The following is a 21,107-nucleotide window of genomic DNA, read 5'->3' as shown; positions in this document are numbered from 1 at the left end:
CTAGGAATGCAAAACATAACTCGGTTTGAGTACAGCTCGGTCAAGGATGGGGAGCAAGGTTGAATCTCACATAAGCTTTGTATTGAAAAAAATTCTCTCTTAAGAGCTAAGGTGGAGGTGAAGGTGTAAAATTATTTCATGAATATTCTTCAAAAAACAGTTTTATTGAGTACAATTTTTAGGGTACAATTACTTCACAACGATAGTACAATAATTCTCTTCAACAGTATCATAACCAGGGTGATATATGCGCCAGGAATGCGAAACCGTTCTTGTAGACGCTTCTGCGCAGTAACATAAATCGTACACCCTCGCCATCCGAACAGTATGATGATTTTGTAGCCAATTTTGAACTATCAAAACGTTTTGTGCTGCACAGATTGCATTGGGTATTGTATGAACGTCGCATCTTAGAGACACAGCTGAAGTTTTTTGCAAGGTTTGAAGCGACGGACAGTCAAAGTCGGGCATATCGATGATTTGAACTTTCGGGACGATTTTGAGCAACCAATCTCGTTTTTCTTCTCCTTTTACGTACACGGTTTCAGCTTTGGAGGACAGACGGCTACCGTTCTTGTACTGCTACCATCCAAACAACAATTTTACTCAAAATTAAATGATCGGGATATATCAGACGACGACTATGCACATGCATGTAAGGTTTGGCAAACTTTCAACGTTCAAACTTTGGGAAAGTATTCGGACCTCAATTTACAGACGGACGTGTTTTTACTGGCTGACGTTTTTCAAAATTTTTGACAGAATTTTTGGACGACGTACAGACTGGACCCATCACATTACTACACCGCGCCCGGTCTGTCGTCTGATGCGATGTAAAAGTGTACTGACATCGAGCTCGAGCTTCTCACCGACATAGATATGGTTATGTTTATCGAAAAAGGTATCCTTGGTGGTGTGTCACAGTGCTCGAACAGATACGCTAAGGCTAACAACAGGTACATGGGCGAGGAATTCGATCCTGAGGTCGAAGAATCTTATCTCATGTACTTTGACGTTAATAATTTGTACGGTGCTGCTATGAGCTTTGCTCTGTCATACAGTTCCTTCGAATGGGTATCAGACTTCGGACAATGCGACGTTCTTACCATCTCGGACGATGCGGAGTTTGGTTACATGCTGGAGGTGGATTTGGAATATCCTGAGGAACTGCGTGAAATTCATAAGGATTTACCACTGTGTCCGGAGCACTATATATCTCCGATCTTGAACGGTAAGCAACCGAAATTGACGCCCACGCTATTTTCCAAGAAAAACTACGTCGTTCACAATAGCGTTTTGAAACAATCCTTACAATTAGACTTGAAATTACTCAAAATTCAAAGAGTTCTCAAATTCAGACAAACACCGTGGCTCTAAAAATACATAGATTTGAATACCGTTTTGCGGAAAAAATCTCACAACGAATTCAAGGAAAATTTTTACAAACTGATGAACAACGCAGTTTTTGGCAAAACGATGGTAAATGTCAGGAAGTATAGAGATGTCTGGCCGATCACGAAATGGTACGGAAGATACGGTGCTAGAGCTACTATAGGCATACCCAATTGTCACAGCCGCGCCGTTTTCGACAGAGATATAATTATCGTCGAAATGAGTAAGACGAAAGTCAAGTTGAATAAACCATTGTATGCAGGTTTCTTCATCATGGATCTGGCTAAAACATATATCTACGATTTTCATTATAATTATATAAAGCAGAAATTTGGCAACCGAGCAAAATCAATGTATACGGATACCGACAGTTTGATTGACGATTTTACCGTCCCCAACATATACGAACATATGCAGGAGGACTTGCATAAATTCGATACGTCTGATCATCCGCTTGACAATGTTTATGAAATGTCTCTAGCGAACAAGAAAGTTTTCGGCTTGATGAAAGACGAAAATAACGAAAAAATAATGTTGGAATTTGTAGGATTACGAGCTAAATTGTACGCAGTCCGAGTCTTGGGAGATGAGAAAGACAATAAACGTGCTAAAGGTGTCAAAGGATCAGCGTTGAGAGAAATAACTTCTAACGATTATTTGGAATGTGTTTTGAACCGTGAAAATTTGTTTACAAATCAGCATTTGATATTAAGTCGAAAGCACGAGGTATACACCGTAGAATAGCAGAAAGTTGCACTGAGCTGGAATGACGACAAGCGGATCGTGTTTCAAAACACAACCGACACGCTTACGTGGAGCTACAAGCCTGCACCATAGCTTTGTGATTTATAACTGTACCAAGATGTATAGAATATTATTATGTAGGATAGTGTATTAGAACGCTCCTGAATATAAAAAATTGTACAACGATGCATATGTCTGTCGATTGTCTAAAAAACAAAGATGCATACTTGTTATGTGTCGGGTATAAAATAAGGAGGCACATACGTTTTTACAAAAAATTCATTTATTCGAATGTTACATGTCCGATTCGTTTATCCGACTGTTGTGTGTATTGTCAAAACCTAACTACTTAACGTATATTTTTATTCCACGCTTCTTGAGCACTTTCTCCACCTGATCCCGGTAGTCTTTGAGCTTGTACGTCACAGGATGAGTATTTTCCACTCGACTTATCGTGAATATTCCAATCGTCCAATTGGGAGTGTAACCTTTCTCGAAAACATTTTTGAATTTGCGGATTCGAACTTTGTCGCCGGATTTGAATTTTGCCGATATGGTAGGTATCGCTCGAAGCCCTCCGTATGCCTGACGTAATAACAGCCTCTCGTTTGCAACGGTGACATCCGACGGTTTTATTCTTATGATTCGGTGTTCGGCGTTGTTGTAAGCCGATACCAAATCAGATAAGATATCAAGCCACTCGTAGCTTCCTTGCATGCTGAACCGTTTCAACATTTTACCTTTCAGCGTGCGATTGAAATGTTCACAGATCGGAGCCTTCAAATTACTGTACGTGGAGTAAAGTTTGATTCCGTAGCGTGTCATAAGCCATTCGAATTTCGAGTTGTAAAATTCCGTTCCTCTGTCGACGTGCGAATTTTTTGGACGCCGTCCTTAGACAAGCACAGATTCCATTGCCTTCGTAACATCATCTCCAGACTTGCTCTTTATCGGTATAGCCCACGCATACTTCAAAAAAATATCAATGACTGTGAGCGCGTACTTGTAGCCTTTGTTTTGTCCAGCGTACGACGTCATATCAACAAGATCCACCTGCCAGGTCTCGTCGATGCCGCGCACGTCTACACGTCGACGCGGGTAATTCCGGCTTGCAGGATTATGCAGTTCTGTCACCAGTGCTTGCTTTTCTTCGTTCATATTTCAACGCTCTGAGTCTGGTGTCCGATTTGGAAATGATTTTAGCGTTTCGAATCGACAGGTCTCTGCCTGTTTTGAAGTTTGTGTAGAAGGTACCCAAGGCTTTTTCCGTGGTCATCTCCAAAGCTTTGATCATTTGATCAAGGTTGTCGATTTGTTTTTGCAGCACATTGAATTTTCGTCTCAAGATTTTCAAAGTTACAGCATTGTTCGGCTCTGCGGGATCTGCCACATTGCACAGTCTCTTGTTCCGTATATCGTAATGCCCGTCCGCTGTGATTTGAAATCCGACACCCGGAGGACCGCAAGTGCTCGCGGCCGTGTTTTTATCCAGATGCCGTCCAAACACGTCAACGCTCATCTCGGTAATGAATGCAAAAACGATGGAAGCTGCTTAATAAATGATTCCTGCTTCGCGTAGCTCTTCGATAATGGAGATTATTTCGTTATTGTGACTCGGATTTCCCGCTGCCTGAGATGCCAGGAGTAAACGAAGACGCTGCACTAACTCGTTCGAATCATCCCAGAAAACGTATTCCGTTTCAATACCTTGTCGAGTGATCATAGCTTGCGGAAGTAGACCTTCACCCTTTCGGCGAGGTGATGGGGAATAATCCATTAATTCGGCAATGACATTTTTGAATTTGTAACTGTTATCGCTTCGAACAGCCCCATCGGATGAGTAATACTTTTTATGCGCGTTCGTTGCGAGGATTATGTTTTTAAAATTTTTCCGATCTCCGGCGCTCACAGAAGAACCGTCAGGCTTCTTTTGAACAAAAGTTCCAGCAAACCCTTCGTTTTCGGATAAAGCGTATCGCCAATACGAATGTAGTCACTCTCAAAAGATATCAACAAATCACCAATCATTAGTCCGTTTGAGAGGTTGCGTACACCGTACACGTTGTCCAATTCACCATTTGTCTTCGCATCTCTCATCAGTGCAAAATACTCATCCTCGATTTCCTCGACTGGTGTTTCTACGATTGTTTCATCTCCTGCCGAAGCAAAGGAATCGTTCATTACCGAGACAGTTTCATTTTTTGTTTCATTTTTCATCTGCTTTATTTCTTCTTTAATTTCTTTCACCTCTTGTTTTACAGGTTTAGTATCTTTTGTAACATTCACCAGTTCTTGCAACGGAGTCACTACTGGTTTGAAAACGTCACTCAATTTCTGAGTCGTAGATTCCTTGCCCGACTTGAGCAATCTGTGTTTTCGACGGATCGCAGCACTTGCTTGAGTGATCTGATGTAGGACATCTTTTTGCTTGGAAATTTCAGAGCTCCGCATGTTGACGCAACTGAGTCTGCAACGCTACTGCGTCTCTCGCTCAAAAACGTTAGATTTTATTTCTTTTCCAGGCTAATAAAAGAATCGAATTCCCTCCTGTATCGTCCTTCGTTGAGCTCACTGCCTTTGTCGATCACCAGAAACCCGTACTTCTCACCGTTCCAGCATGCAGAGCACACACTTTTGAACTCTGTGTAAGACATGTCGGTGTTAACATGGTCGTTGTATACGTGTCTCAGGTTCATATCGTCTTGTTCGAGTAATACGAGTAAGTTGTCGCGCACGAGATGTTTGGAAATACGCGCGTACGTCTGACAGAGATAGAAACAGCCAACGTCGTGATGTCTACCCATACAAAAGTAGGCTCTAATATTGCCCTGCTTCTCGCACGCTACATCGTCAGATATGATTATTGAGTTGGGCCTTGCTTCTTCCGGTGTAATCACTCGCTCACGCTCGGCAAACGCAAAATACTCTGTATTCTCAACATGGTCCAACAATTGCTTCAACAATTGGTATTTAGGTTGGTTGAGAAATTTCGAGTAGACGTAGATATTTTCAAATCTGAGTCCGTTGGGATGGGTTATAAGTGTGAGCAACGCATTAGTTTTACCTTAATTCGACGGTCCACAGAATATTGCACGTACACTATTGGGAAGTAATTCACCGTGCCGTTTGTGCCATTTGACATTTTGCTCCGAAAGTTTGTCAAAATTCATCACGGGAAGCTCAGTAGGTTGTTCCTCAAACCGCATCTTGGGCATGACTGATCGGATTTGCTATAAATATCCCGTTCTGAAGCACTTTTCTTCAGTCAACGCACGAACATGATCGCGTACAGAGGTGAACGACGCAGGAGGCGGCAACATCGTGGCAAGGGTCTGGTGAATAAAATCATCAGCAGCCTTCCAGTCGAAATGCATGTACCTGGTTATCAGTACTGTGGGCCTGGTACAAAATCAACAAAGCGACTCGCGCGAGGTGATCCGGGAATCAATCTTCTCGACGCAGCTTGCAAGGACCACGACATTGCTTACTCGCAGAATCGTGAAAATCTTGAAGTTAGAAACAAGGCTGATACGGTGTTGGCTGAGAAAGCTTGGAAACGGGTTCTCACAAAGGACGCAAATTTGGGTGAGAAGGCAGCCGCTTGGGCAATAGCTAATACAATGAAAGTAAAATCAGAACTCGGAATCGGAATTCGAAAGTCAGAAAATGTGACCTTGAGAAAAATTATGAATGCTGCAAAACGTTCTATGGTTCAAAGCAACGATGCAAAAGAAGCTATCGAATCAGCGCTGAAGGGAGCTGAGAACGCCGTCAAAGAAGCGGGTGGTGAATGTGAAGTGCGAACACCCTGCGTCCTACCTGTACCTTCAAAAGTCGGTGGTTTTCCACCGTTTCTGATTCCTATTTTCGCTGGACTTAGTGCTACAGGCGCGTCAGCCGGTGGTGCGGCAGGTATAGCAAAAGCTGTGAACGATGCAAGTGCTGATAAACGAGAACTGGAAGAGAGCAAACGACACAACAAAACTATGGAAGCTATCACGTTGGGCAAAGGGCTTCATATGAAACCGTACAGAACAGGTCTTGGTCTCCATCTTTCAAAAAACTAGATGCGCTGCTACCACGTCGAGCGTTGACTGATTGGGACTTGCTGAAATATGCAAAAATCTTTAAGGTTCCGCATTTCCGCGGTGTTTTCATGCGAAACGAAATGTCCAAAAACGGTCCACGAAAAAAAGAGTCATCTATAATCAACCTTGACGGCAAAGACGGTCCGGGAACACCCTGGGTTGCATACAATAAACGCGACAATAATATCGATTACTTTGAAAGTTTGGGCAACCTTCAACCACCCTCAGACCTCATAAAATACTTCGGCGTTGGTAGTGTTCAATACAATCATGAAAGGTACCAAGATTATGATACATTTGAATGCGGACACTTGTGTCTGAAATTTCTGAGTGGTGAGCTATATGAACATGGTGCGTGATTCATCAAAGTCAGTCTACCACTCGCAGTCATGGATGGTTCGTTAACGTTAACGATTTCGGGAACCTCTTCGATTTTCGAGGCACAATATTTCCCACCGATCGAACTTGCTCGTGATAAAAGTTATGCTCTTGGTTTGGTGGAATTGTTAACCTTCAATTCGATTCCAACGTTGATGTTGGTCACAATAAAATTTACGTAGCTGATAAAGTGATCACCATACCTACCAGCAGCTATGAGATCGAGGACATAGAGAAGTATCTTCAAAACGTGCTGAGAAATACAGATATCAGGCTCGCCATTAAACCCAACAATAATACATTACGCAGCGAAATCACATGCAACCACACGATTAAATTTGAGCCAAATGATTCCATTGCTTGAGTTTTGTGATTCACACTACGTGTATTAGAGGTTGATAAAACTCACGAATCAGACGTGCCTGTAACTATACTCAAGGTCAACGCGTTGCGAGTCGAGTGTAGCATTACAACGGGCGCCTACAACAATGGACACAAATTACACACTATTTACGAGTTCTTTTTGACTCTCCCACCATGATATGAGATCGTGGAAGTACCGTCGCACGTCATTTACCTTCCGATCACCGTCAGGACCATGGATCACCTTCTGCTCCGGTTAGTGGATCAAGACGGAGTTCTGGTTAATTTTCGTGGGGAAGTTATTACTGTGGGACTATATATCAAATCGCAATCAGCGATGGGAATTGTATATGACAGACTGTCAAAGAGTAGGTATATCAGTAAGTCGGCATGCCCCGATCAAGTCAGTCATCGATCGATTCTCGAACCGTTAACACCTCGAAACGAGGAGTTCCTGATAGCTCTGGGTCTGAAACTGACCACTTTTGGAAGAGGAATTTCCGACAACTGAAAATCAGATTTTGCTGTTTTATCATCTGCTACGTACCATGGAGGAAGAAATCTTAAACATTCAAACACCAGTCGTCCTTGACGAATCCGTTGCGCATTACGAGATTCACGCTCACAAACCTTACACCTCGTCAACTCTCAACAATAGCGATGAAATTCGAATCACCCTTCAGCATTAGGATTTATGCATATTATCCGGCAAAAGTTCGGTACATATCCATGGACGACTCCTCAAACCTGATGGTACAGCTACTGTAAACACACAGCTCGTGAACAACGCGATCTGTCATCTGTTTGAAGAAATTTGCTAGGAAATTAATGCAGTTGAGATTCATAAAAGCAGGAACGTTGGCTTGACAAGTCTCATGAAAGGTTACGCTTTCCTGCACACTGGTCAAAATTGGCTGATGGAGAACGCTGGATGGCTTGATGTAAAAGAGAAGAAAAAATTGACCGATGCCGAGGGTAATTTTGACGTACCGATACCGCTCAGCATAATATTGGGTTTCGCTGAGGACTACCGCAAGATCGTTGTCAACGCTGAACATGAGTTAATTTTGACGAGATCAAAAACTGACGTCAACGCTATCGTGCAGACTCAAGAGGAGGAATTCAAAATCACGATCAATGCAGTGGAATGGCTAATACCGTATTTGAAACTCGCGGATCAGAAAAAAGTTGACCTACTGAATTTCAATCAGAAAGATCCGCCTATTTCAATGAGCTTCCGCAGTTGGGAATTGTACGAATATCCCTTACTTCCCACAACATCGAAACACGTTTGGACTGTGAAAACTTCCACTTAGCTTGAAAAACCTCGTTACGTCATTTTGGGTTTCCAAACAAGTCGAGAGAACAAGACCGGCAAGAACGCAAGTCATTTCGATCATTGCAATATCGCGGACGTCGAGCTATTTTTAAACTCTTAATCCTACCCGTACGGTAACCTGAACCTCAACATGAGTCGTAATCTGTACGCGCTCCTGTACGAGATGTACGCAAATTTCCAAGCGACCTACTACGACAAGAACCCCGAGCCGTTGCTGACAGAGAGTGAATTCCTTCGAGACGTCCCCTTATTCGTTATCGACTGTTCAATTACAAAACAAATCTTTGAAGTACTGACCTGTCGACATCCGTCTTGAATTTGAAGCTAAAGCCAACTTTCCCGCTGAAACATCGGCGTACTGCTTGATTGTTCGCGATCGTATTGTCGAATACAACCCGCTCAGTGGTGGGGTGAAAAAGTTGGTATGAAAGCTGACCCATTTCCACCATCTCGCACAGTTCAAAGATGGAGCTTATCGTTGACATACACGGCTTTCGTAGACCTTTCAACAATACCTTCGCATTAAAAGAATTGGCTATAATTTCAATCTACTCGGAAGCATCTCCATCAATGTTTTTCTTCAAGCCATCTCACGAATGGGATTTACTGGACGTCAAATACAAAAGCCAAAATTCTTGGTTAGAACGCGATTTTCACGCTTTACCTTGGAGCTGTGTAACCATACCGTTTGAGCAAGTTGAGTGGACCATTGAAGACAGGCTGTGCAAAGCTGAAACCGTGTACGTAAAAGGAGAAGAAAAACGAGATTGGTTGCTCAAAATCGTCCCGAAAGTTCAAATCATCGATATGCCCGACTTTGACTGTCCGTCGCTTCAAACCTTGCAAAAAACTTCAGCTGTGTCTCTAAGATGCGACGTTCATACAATACCCAATGCAATCTGTGCAGCACAAAACGTTTTGATAGTTCAAAATTGGCTACAAAATCATCATACTGTTCGGATGGCGAGGGTGTACGATTTATGTTACTGCGCAGAAGCGTCTACAAGAACGGTTTCGCATTCCTGGCGCATATATCACCCTGGTTATGATACTGTTGAAGAGAATTATTGTACTATCGTTGTGAAGTAATTGTACCCTAAAAATTGTACTCAATAAAACTGTTTTTTGAAGAATATTCATGAAATAATTTTACACCTTCACCTCCACCTTAGCTCTTAAGAGAGAATTTTTTTCAATACAAAGCTTATGTGAGATTCAACCTTGCTCCCCATCCTTGACCGAGCTGTACTCAAACCGAGTTATGTTTTGCATTCCTAGAGCGATAGTAACCCAACACCGCAGATCCTTGGCTCTGAATGTATACTACCGCAGCTATCGGTCGACCTTGCACTCTGGTCTTGACTGAACCCGTCCAAAATTCATCGTAGAGTTCACATTACAGTTACAAGACGAAAACGCAGCTCGAAACCCTCCATCGTTGCTTAGTGGTGTTCGAAGTAGCATTTTCTTAGATTTTAAGACTTAATTCTTGATACAATTACAAGGTACAAAACGTACGTAGGATTAAAGGTATACAAGATGGTCAGGCGATAGATGAAAAAATATTCATAATTTCTATCTTTTTTTTTTTGTTTATTGAACGTAAGACTTTCACAGGACACTGGATATTTGAATGTGATACTCAGATTAGACGTGTACGCATTCAAGTTGACCGTACGGTCCGCCAAGATAGCGTAGATGCAACCGTATTTCCTTACTAACTGTCGTCACCTTCTGGAACAAATCTTCATCTTCTTGGAGGACCTTCAGGCAGGTTCAATTTTGAAAAGTCCATGATCGTTACTGTCGAGTTGTATGAGCTTAAAATCTCTTGTGAGTTGATTGAGGTCAGATCTGATTTTCAGCAGATGTTTTACTTCTCCTATATTCTTGATGAGCAGTTCTAGTCGTTTCTTCAACTCACGTTGTTGTTCCAAAGCACTTCTCATTCGCAAGAAGAACAGCTTCAGACTGGCGATGAAGTTTTCACTTTTGACTTATATAACGTTCCCCCACCACATAATTTGAAATTTGGTGGGGGGTAAGGAATGTCACGTGGTTGATATCAAACCGACATCCGAGTAAGTGAAAAACAATTCTCAGAACCATCAATTTTGGAATGTCGCGTGGTTGATAACGTGGGAAAGGAATGTGAGGTGGTTGATGTTACACATCAGCGATATCCGAGTGGATAAAAAACAATTCTCGGAACTATTAATTTTGGAATGTCACGTGGTTGATAACGTGGGAAAAGAATGTGGGGGTGGTTGATGTTACACATCAGCAGTCCTACCGTGGGAAAGGAATTTGAAGTGGTTGATGTTACACATCAGCAGTCCTATCGTGGGAAAAGAATGCGGGACGGGTAACTGACATCCAAGTCGGTGAAAAAGTTCACGCCCTCCGCTGCGCCCGCTACCGTTGGCAGGCGAGCACCACATAGAGACTCTGACCTTTGGTCGGTAAAACAGCACGATTTTGACCCTCGACCGATAAGAATTGTCGGTAAGGCAGTACGATTTTTCACCGTCGACCGATACGACTGTCGGTAAGGTTGCACGTTTTTGACCTCTAGTCGGTACGGCAGAGCACGTTTTATCTGACGAGAGTGGGGGTAACCTTCAAGGGTTGCGTCTGGGGTGCGCGGAGCGGCTTGGTCGGTAAGGAAGGTGTTTTCACTCAGAACCCCCATTGCCATACTACTTTTATAGACGAATATCTTTGCTGCAACTACTTTTTTGAGCTTGGTCAACCGCTCGAAGTGTAGCTAGATTTCTGAACTCAAATTTGGTTTTTTAAACACGTGTTCATCACTTTTGGTTGCCAAGTTATTGTACAATATTGCGCAGTCTCACAAGCTACGTACTACGCTACCACGGTGAGTCGACATTAGTCAAAAATTGATATTTACACATTTTTCTTTCTCATTTATCCAGATGCGTAGTTCAAGATAAGAGGAGTGTCAATGGTTTTTTGCAACATTTTCCAATAACCATATTGATAAATTTTCGATGTTTAGAAATACAAATGTACACAAAAAATATTCATTAATTTCCTCCCAAAAATCGTCGATATTTTGCATCCACGATCTGAATTTCAAAGCCTTGTGGGGTCGTGGAAAATAAACCACTATTTCTTCAACCGTAATTATAATTGAAAAATTGGGATTTTTTCATTTTGATTATAGTTGAAAAAACCAAAGAAGTAAACTGCAGAGGGAAAGCACGGTTCCAAAAATTCAAGTTTTAGATACAAGGTGAAGGTAACTTTTTTTCGAAAATTCATTCGGCTTCGATGGAAATTTCGACTCTTTGATTTGAAGCATTCTTCAAAACGCTATGCTGAAAAACTTGAAAACATGACAGATGCTCTTCTCATCTAACCACAAGAATAACAAATCAATAATAAATCATCAGAAAATCCTCAATATATGAAGTAAACTCGAGTATATTTTGGCATATAGTATATTTTGTGTGAGCAATAAGGCCATAGTTCCTCATTCTGGCTTGTTTATCGATGCAACCTATAAAGTATGCCAAAAATATCTCGATTCCAAAACTGACATTGTCTATGCAGCCAGGTCTGGTCCAATTTTCTCACGAATTCTGGACTCTATCTTATCAGTGTAAAGTTTTTGAATCTGGTTCCACCTAATTTTCTTAGCTAGCACCCAAAATGTATATAAAAAATTTAATCATCGCTTCATCAGGATTGTCGTCAGAGTTCTACACAGGCATAAATGAAGCTCGCATTGACCAACTGGGTTGCAGCATTAAGCGTCCAATACATTTGTTATAGTGGAAAAGGTTATACCATAAAAGTGCTCTGCTTAGCTCATGATTGAACGCTCATCAGAAAAGGTTATTTGTGGTTTTAGCAGCTACAGAAATGATATTTTACTACATTACCTTGTCTGCATCACCCATATACCGGAACAATCTCTTGAAACTATACATACAATACGAATGCGCGAGTTTTATCGGCTGCTCGGGCAGGCTGGCCACTCCGAGTTCCAGCTGTCAAACTCTGTTTCTGGTGACGATGTAGTTCATACGAATTATTGAGGTTAGATTCTCAAACAGTCGAGGTAGTGACTCGGAAAGTTGATGCTGATACTCTTTGAAAATTGGCTTTATTCGACTGAAATGAGAAATCTGTTTGAATATTGGGTGCTTCGAAGAAACGCAGCAGGTAGGTGGGAACACTCTATTTGATCACTTTTATTATTTCATACATTAGAAATAACTATGAAATCATTTTCTATCAACAGGTGATACGGCCAAAATAATTACATCTCTAATATCTACTCTTATCTGCCTATTCAATTTATCACACGTACAAAGATCATCGCCACTTTCAAGCACCTAAGCAACTTTCTCACTCTCTTGTCATTTCAGGCGGTAATATTGACGTTTATCACTTTTGAAAATGAGACATTAAACCGAGCGTTCAAGAAATTTAAATATCTCACTATCTGTAATGTTTTAGAGTAATGTCAGAACATTATTACGAGGACATTTACTTAACGTATTCAAGATTGTGTACCTTGTTCCATCAAAATAAATGAATATCTAATTCTCAACGAAGTTCATGAAGATTTTTTTCCAAATAATGTAATCCGATACAATATCTTGTTCATAGTTCTCCGAACATCACCTTGTGACAAGGATATTTGGAAAGCGTCCCTTTGTTGCAGGAACCATCATGAAATTCTTGGTTTTCAATTCGTAATACTGAATAACTTTTGCGTTTCAGGTTTCATTTCCAATCTGGAAATCAGATTTTTTTTGCTCCAGACAATGCTAAAATGAAATGCAGAAATAATTGCGGTAAATTGAGATTCACAAGCTTTCAGTCCTAGCGTAGGACCCTATAGAGTGTAAAATTACATTTGGTTTTGAGTTATCGTGCAACTAGCTAGCCAGATGACACCGTCAACAAAGATAAAATTTAAAGACATTTTCAACCGAAGTTATTTAACAATTTTAGATTTAGATTGATTCTGTTTGCCTAGCAAAAATCAACCCCACAATCTAATTGAGGACTTGAAAAACTATTTATCTGAATTTAATGCCAAAGTAAGCTTCAAAAGTAAGCTTCAAAATAAGATACCTAATTAAATGGTATAAAGTTTGAAAAACAATGCTGGTCAATAATAATGCTTGAATTACAATGGTGTACAGAATGATTCCTCGGTAGAATGAATTGGCAGCAACGGTTAAGTAACAAACTTATCGCTATTTGCTCAATCAAAGTAAACTGATGGGATATTCAGCCATTATGATCTGTAGTATATCCCGCTCTTCAATTTTGTATCAACTGATGTTGAGAAAGTGCCGATGGCCTGATGAAATTCACTCTGGCACCTGATGTCTGACGGAACAACCAGGTTCGATGGTTATAATCATCGCACCGCTCGAGAAACCAGGATCCTTGCCACCGAAACGTTTTGACCATCACGTAAGGCATAATTTTCCTCGTGTTAATCAAAGTTTAAACTTCGAACCTGCTGAAAAAAAAAACGAATTCTATTATTGAATCCATGTTAAAATATTGTAATAGTCAAAGATCATGTAATTAGAAACTTACCTACATGCTTCCATGCCTGACAAATTTAGTCCCGCTTTGACAATGAATTATTTCTTACCTGAAAATATTAGAAGCTATTATTATCAGACAGGATCTTTTGGTATTTTTGGATACTACTAATTTCCAATAAAATGCACAAAACATAAATCGTTAATGAGACGCATTTTTAATTTCATCTAAATAAAAAATTTTTTCACAATAAACGTTGTTTTTACTGACCTACCTCTGTTTGTCCAGACTCCCACTTGTAAATGACATTTTGCATTGAATTTCAGATTTCTTCTTTCAATAAGTAACACCCAATTTCTGTATCATTTGATATTTGCTTTTTCGTTAAATTCTTTATTGCGGCGGTTGAATATCTTCCGATATCGACCACGGTATTGCTGAGCGATACTATTCTTCTGAGACAATCCACGCTACGTAAAAATAAACAGCAACATAACCTCAATCCACGGCTTTACGCGCGAGAGATTTACAGCTGTTGTTTCATTTCGTGCACGTTGGCACCCTACTCAGCAGATGAAAACATCGCCGAGGGGCGATTTCACCGACCAATGAGATTGAATTATTTGGCGCATGCGCATTGTATGTATAGTTTCAAGAGATTGTCCCGGTATGTATTAAGACTCACCTGATTAAGCTGTTGGCGTGGGCCGATTCTGCATTGAGGAGCTGGAGCTGATCTGACAAACTCCATGCAGGTACTGTTAGTGGCGTCATAGACCGGATCACCTGGTCCCACGCGGACAGGAAAGCACTCTGGATGGCCAGATGCAGGAGGACAGCACGCTATGGAACTGCCGTTAGTTCCTTGACTTATGGCAGTTGCCGTAATATCATGATCAAAGAATTGCCCAAACACAGCTAACATAACAGTGAATGATGGATTTGAACTTGGAGATGGTGAATGAACACGGAGACTGACTTCACGAGCGGATGGTAAACTCTTGCCTGATTTTCCTTTCCTGGGCGAACTAAGTCCATCACCGTAGTCCGGTGGTAAAGACCTTTTGAACGGTGAGAAAGCAGAACCCCACTGTCGTTTATGGTTGCAGGTCCCATCATAGGTCCGATACTTGCTTTTTAGACAGGTAATATTTCCAAATTCTTTGCACCTACCATCCAATGCCCAACCACTATCAAAATATGCTCCGATCGATGACTGTTTTCCAAGCAAAAGTCGGCCTCTCTCAATAACTCGTGTTGCCGCTATTTCCGCAAGACCAGCGAGAGCTAGTTGGCCAGCAAATACACTGGTACTGACGGCAAATTGGTGTCTGAAATTTGGCGATGGATTTATCAAAGGTGTTGCTCCAGCATTGGCTGTCACGCGCTCTTTGATCGCCTCGTGACCCGCTGAAATTCCACTCTGCCACTCGCTGTCAGTCAATGCCGTTACATTTGTATCCACAAACTCTGCTCTCACGAGATTCCACGTAGAATGTAATAAATTACCTGAATCCAGGGTTAGGGATGTTACGTTCCTATTCTCAGTAGTGTGATTCACTGAATAGCTAATCGTTACTACCAGTGCCATCATGCACAAAGCCCTGGAATTAAAAGAAAAATAATGGAGACCAGTACAGCTCGGAATTGCTAGTTTAGGGTCAAATCTATCTCTCAAACAACACTTGTTCCTAACATTCGAAAACCGTGCCTATGTGAACCCAGCCTCAGCAATCTGGTGCAAGTAGCGCTGTTGCTTTGCTTTCATCGCGCTCACACCTCTCACGTACTGATATTTTGCGCGCTTCAGAGACCTGTCAAAGATACGAAAATCGAAGCCGTTCTGAATCACAAAACCCAAACAAAAGTTTTCAACGCTCAAAAATCTGCGATTCATCGTGCCAAATATCCAGCGTGTCACTGTCATTTGCTTGTGTGAACATTGAGTGATGGTGTTTCATGATATTCGCAGAATCCAACAAAATAACCTGAAAGTAAGTATCTAAATCGTATAAGTGATACACGAAAAAAACTTCTACCGACGCGTGTGTGCGGCGAAAGTTTTTTTGTTTTTTTTTTGCAGATTTTATGTGTAAAGAAAATCACGACACTCGTGTACTTGTGTCGTGCTTCTCTCAAGTTTTGAATCTGCCGCGTTACCGACGAAGGCCACCGACCGATGGCGCGGTAGAGCACGGGCTTGGGGAGACGACCAGTAAGTTTTGAGAGAGTAAAATTCAAAAAGAAAATATTCAACAATGTTGAACGAATGAGATAGCGGTTATCACGGGACCTTTATATAGAAATAAAATATAGGAATTAGAAGCTTTAAATGTTGTTTCTCTTACTTTTACAGGTAAGAACTAAGGTTATTAGTGAGTTTTGTACATAGTGTAAATACATAGTGTAAATAAATCTCTTACTTTTACAGAAACGCAATTGAGTTTTGATTCTAACCTAAACTGGACGCGGAAGGACTTATTACAAAAAATTTTATTTATTTATTATAAAAAAAAACTGCTGGACAAAAAAACCAGAATATGAAAAAACTGGTGGAAGTAAAATCGGAAGTATGAAACAGAAAGAGCGGAGTTACGGCGTGAGCGTAAAAGGCCCAGTTGGCCGTTCAAAGCAAAAAAATATCTTCCACCACACTTAATCGAATAATAAGGAAGCTCCTAATATTTCAACAGCCTTTGGTAAAAAGAATAACTGAGAATTACAAAGATGATAATTCTACAGGCATAGCGAGTAGATAGTTATAACCGAACTGAAACTAGAAGGCCTGGGAAGCACGCACAGCATCGCATGCGAGAACTGTGTCCAAATGAAAACTTTTAAGAACAGCCCAACGATTGAAAAATACACGAAATATGTTTGAAATAAATACACGTGCCGTATTAGCAATGCGTTGTATCGGTCAAGACTTGAAGAGCTTGGCAACATTTTGTGACATAATGGACCTTTCGCTACCTGTCAAACACCCAACGTACAATGCGGTTGTCAAGCGTATGGTGGAAGCTACATTCAAAGTGGCCGATGCAGTTTTCCATAAAGTTATGGAAGAGAGAGTTGCGGCTTCAACGGCACCAGAAACGCGAAACGTTACTTAAAGTGTCGTGGTACATAGCAGAAACGATGCGATGGTACAAATCGCGAATGGTGTTTGTACGGTAATTGAGAGTGCTATGGGTAAGGTATTTTATTCTAATTCTCTGTATCTCTTGTTCTATCTCTTGTTCGAATAGAATTTGGGTAACCCAATTGTCCGTAGAATCCTTCTACCTCAGCTTTTCAGTTATTACTGTTCGTCTTACAATGCTTGTTTTTGAACCTTAGTTGAGTTTCTGTAATTATTTCAGGTATTCGACCCCAAAGTCTTGTCTTCCTACTGCAACGCATGTGTCCAATAGAAGGGGAAACAAACTGTGGCAGCATGGGAGTTGTGGCATAAAAAAACATGAGCCGAATAACTCGCTGTTCCGGAACCATAGGAGTCAATGATGTCATTAGGATATTCCAGCACTCTAAAGACAAGTACAATGCATAGTACGTTCGCTACATTGCTGACGAAGAGCTCAAGAGCCATGCTGCAGTAATAAAACGAAGCCTTACGGACCTGAAGTGGAAGTCAACAAGATCAAGTGCTGTGGACATGTTCAAAAAAGATTTGGAACTCAGATACGCAAGTTGAAAACACGGCTTAAAGGACAGGAACTCCCTGACGGAATACCATTAGGTGGCAAACGAAGATTGACGGACGTAATGAACCTAATTGAAATTTGGATCGTTCGTCGAACGGTTTTTTGAAAATGGGATTATCGAATTTCTCAGACTTAACTACAGATTTGAAGGACGAAAAAATGTGTCAAACATCACAATTCACCCCCAAAAAGAGCCCTAAGAACAGAAAACCACCCCAACCGGACAAATCGTATATCCTCAATCGTGCTAGTGAACCAAGTGAATGTGCCACCTAATATTGATAGCGGGTGTGTGTGGCAACACTACAAATTATTCCCGAACGTGCGATAATTTTCAAAAAATGAGATGGGTACATCCGGTATGAAAAACCTCCGTTCGATAGCGAAAAAACAGTTTTTGACATCGACGCGAGTGAATGTGCCACCTAATATTGATAAGGGCTCTGTGTGGCAACATTACAAACTATTTCCGGAAGTACTACAATTTTAAAAAAATGGGACGAGTACATCCGGTATGAAAAACCTCCGTTCGAGAGCGAAAAAACCGTTTTTAACATCGACGCGAGTAAATGTGGCACCTAATATTGATAGGGGGTGTGTGTGGCAACACCACAAACTATTCCCGGAAGTACGATAATTTTCAAAAAATGGGACGGGTACATCCGGTATGAAAAGCCTTCGTTCGAGAGCGAAAAAACCGTTTTTGACATCGCAACGAGTAATCAAGCTATTCAATATCGACATAAAGATTGTATAGGGATGAGACGAATTCCTAAGAGATCTAAGAAATTAGAGTCATGTATGGTTATTCTGAAATCAATACGTTCATTATAATTTTTTTCAGTTTATTTTTCTTCTGCCAAGTAATAATTATAATTGTATGTTATTGTATTTTTGTAATACTTTGATGCCGTACATGGCTGATGTCGTTGTATTGAATACTGCCCGCCACGTCCGCGCCAATTTCCTCCACGTCTCCCTTGATCACCGTTCTCCCGGAATCACCTCTTCTTTCTCCCAACTTCGTTCCCTCCATCCGCCTAGTCCTCTGCCCCTCCATTCTCCTTGTCCTTTTTCTCTCCACGCCCCTTGTCCTCTTCCCCTCCATTCTCCTTGTCCTCGGCCCGTGCCCTCTCTTTGTCCTTGAGAGTCATGCTGGCGCTCGCCTTCCTCCAAGCCGCTAATATCACTTTCTTCTCATGAAAAACAATATTGAATGACAAAATAGCTTTTCCAAAGTGATTGATGGTTGATTCACTGATTAAATATTGTTACAAGTTTCAATTACACGCCAAACAGCCGCAATATACATGCTGGGAAATAAGTTTGGAAACACCCGAGTAATTAGTGAGGAGTGGTTAAACGAAAAATATCTCACGTCAGGTTTTTTATAATTCTCAACAAATAATTCTATGTTGACCCTGGATGTCACCTGAAGGTACGATCTCAAGGTCATTGCAAGGGTCCCATTCTATTAAAGTAGATGCCCATTATTTTCGCTCCGAAATTAGATAGAGCGAACAATTTCACTTCTAGCAACTCCTAAGGGTCGAAATAGCTCTATAAAACAATAATAGGTTAATTTTAAGAATATCTATTTTCGTGGAAATTACATAAACCAAAAGTTTTCAGGCTCCGTCAGGCGGATCTGATCATGATCTGAAACTTGACCTTCATGTGAAAGTTCACGGTCATTCGAAGGTCAACCTGAAGATCTCTGATATAGTGCTAAACGTGGCGCAGACAGTCTCCCGACTGGTTCGGATGGCTCTTCACTGAATAGAACCGGACAGGATGATCGGGCCACGTACAGGACGGTGGCAGAGTCAAACACGGTGACAAACAACAAAAATGAGTTGTCAAAAATTGGGATTTATATTTTTTTTAAATAAGTCGTGCTTGAAATGATTTTGAGTTTGTGACTCCAGGTCAAATTCAAGGTCACTTCTTCGCATCTTTTATTGAAAATTACGTAAGACCTCATTTTGGTAATTATCTGTTGACCACCCCTAACGATTATTTAAGTGTTCACATATTTTTTCTCTACCCTGTATAATAGTGCGTCAGTCAAAAAATATAAATGTACACAACCGTAAAGCTTATCTTCCGGTAACGCTATGAAAGAAGCAGTGACCAGTAAACGTATCAACTCGCATTCTAATTAAAGTGAACTGTGTACAATTGCAAACGGATTCAACTATTTATTTACGACAAACTTACGACATACACTGCAAATATGCCAATAAATGATATTAACTTACGGGAGTTCTTCCCGATTTGATGGGCGACTAGGGCGGCGGCTCTCGCGCCACGTCCTCGTAGGGGCGTCGACATAGCAGCGCTCTGTGATTCTGTGGAGGCAGAGCAAATGGATTAAATGATCACTTGTTCGACTAATGCATCATGCATAATCTTATTATAAAATAAAACGTCATTTGCACACATAATCATGTGACATTTTACGTTATGATGCATTACCTGATTTTCAAATCATGCAATAAGTTCCATGCCCACATGAAATCCTATCCTACATAGAAAAGCCTTTTTCTCTGAATGTGAAGATTTAGCTTTCATACTTAATGCACTGCCAGACCAGACATATAATAATTAATCGTCTATATCACAATTTTCGACAGATTGGCTTTCTTGTCCGTGCTTTTGCGTATGTGGATACTTTGAGGGTTTAAAAGAGTCCAATCATGTCAAGTAATAATACAGCTCAAAAAAACATTAAGAAAAAAAATTCTTTATTTCGATATTTTTCGTGAATTTTGATATTTGACGACGTAGAATTCACTAATGACATCACAATTATATCAAATTGGCTCTTTTTTTACGTTAATTTGGTATTGAAAGCGAGGGGTTGGTTTCGGAAGATTTTCCAATGAAAGATGGAAGTCAGATCTTAACGCTTTCACCGGGCTTTGCGAGTGATGAAGGATTGATTGATTGATTGATTGGTGTACTGTATATTATGCCTTGGTAAACCGTTAGGCAAGTAGATTACGGTACAGTTGATATTAACAATTCTGATAAATACGGTAACATAATAATGTAATGAATTCTGACAATATACTTCAACTAAAATAAAATAAAATAAAGCAACCAATGATAGAATATGGTGAACATAACTAACCTGATATTAATTAGGAACTAATTGCGATAGTCAATAAGACACAAAAGGTCGGTGACTAGTCAGAGCTGAGCCGGCTTGGACAGAAAGTAAATTCAGTTAAAATAAAATTCAAGTAGACATATCCATATCCATATCACGAACAAAGAGGTAGGCTAAAAGGCGACTCTTCAAGATCGCGACGGTCGAGGACGAGGTAACTTCATTGGGAAGGGAGTGCCATAAATAAATTGCGGAAAGATACAATAGGTCGTGTACGATACGCCGGTATATGAAAAACTAACGGAACATGGCGTCAAGAGGGACGTTCAGATTGTTGAGGCCTAGTAAAAAGTTCTTTTAAGTAAGCCGGAGAGTTTCCCTGTAATATGTTGTAAGTAGTGATTCCAAGAAAATATAGTCGCCTAGATCTGACAGTGAGCCAGCCT

General features: G+C 40.8%; 1 protein-coding gene across 1 annotated transcript in view; it reads right to left on the bottom strand.

Moving 5' to 3' along the window:
- LOC124222690 (peroxidase) overlaps positions 1 to 21,107 on the bottom strand; it is a 105,584-nt gene that overhangs the window by 44,516 nt on the left and 39,961 nt on the right. Inside the window, exon 3 of the mRNA XM_046633919.2 lies at positions 14,528 to 15,446. Coding sequence (XP_046489875.1) covers positions 14,528 to 15,446 — 919 coding nt within the window. The remainder of the gene's footprint in view (positions 1 to 14,527; positions 15,447 to 21,107) is intronic.

Source organism: Neodiprion pinetum, chromosome 7 (genome assembly GCF_021155775.2).
Source record: "Neodiprion pinetum isolate iyNeoPine1 chromosome 7, iyNeoPine1.2, whole genome shotgun sequence".
Classification (NCBI taxonomy): domain Eukaryota; kingdom Metazoa; phylum Arthropoda; class Insecta; order Hymenoptera; family Diprionidae; genus Neodiprion; species Neodiprion pinetum.
Note: the sequence above shows the minus strand (reverse complement) of the source record. Positions and strands in the feature narration are given on the sequence as shown.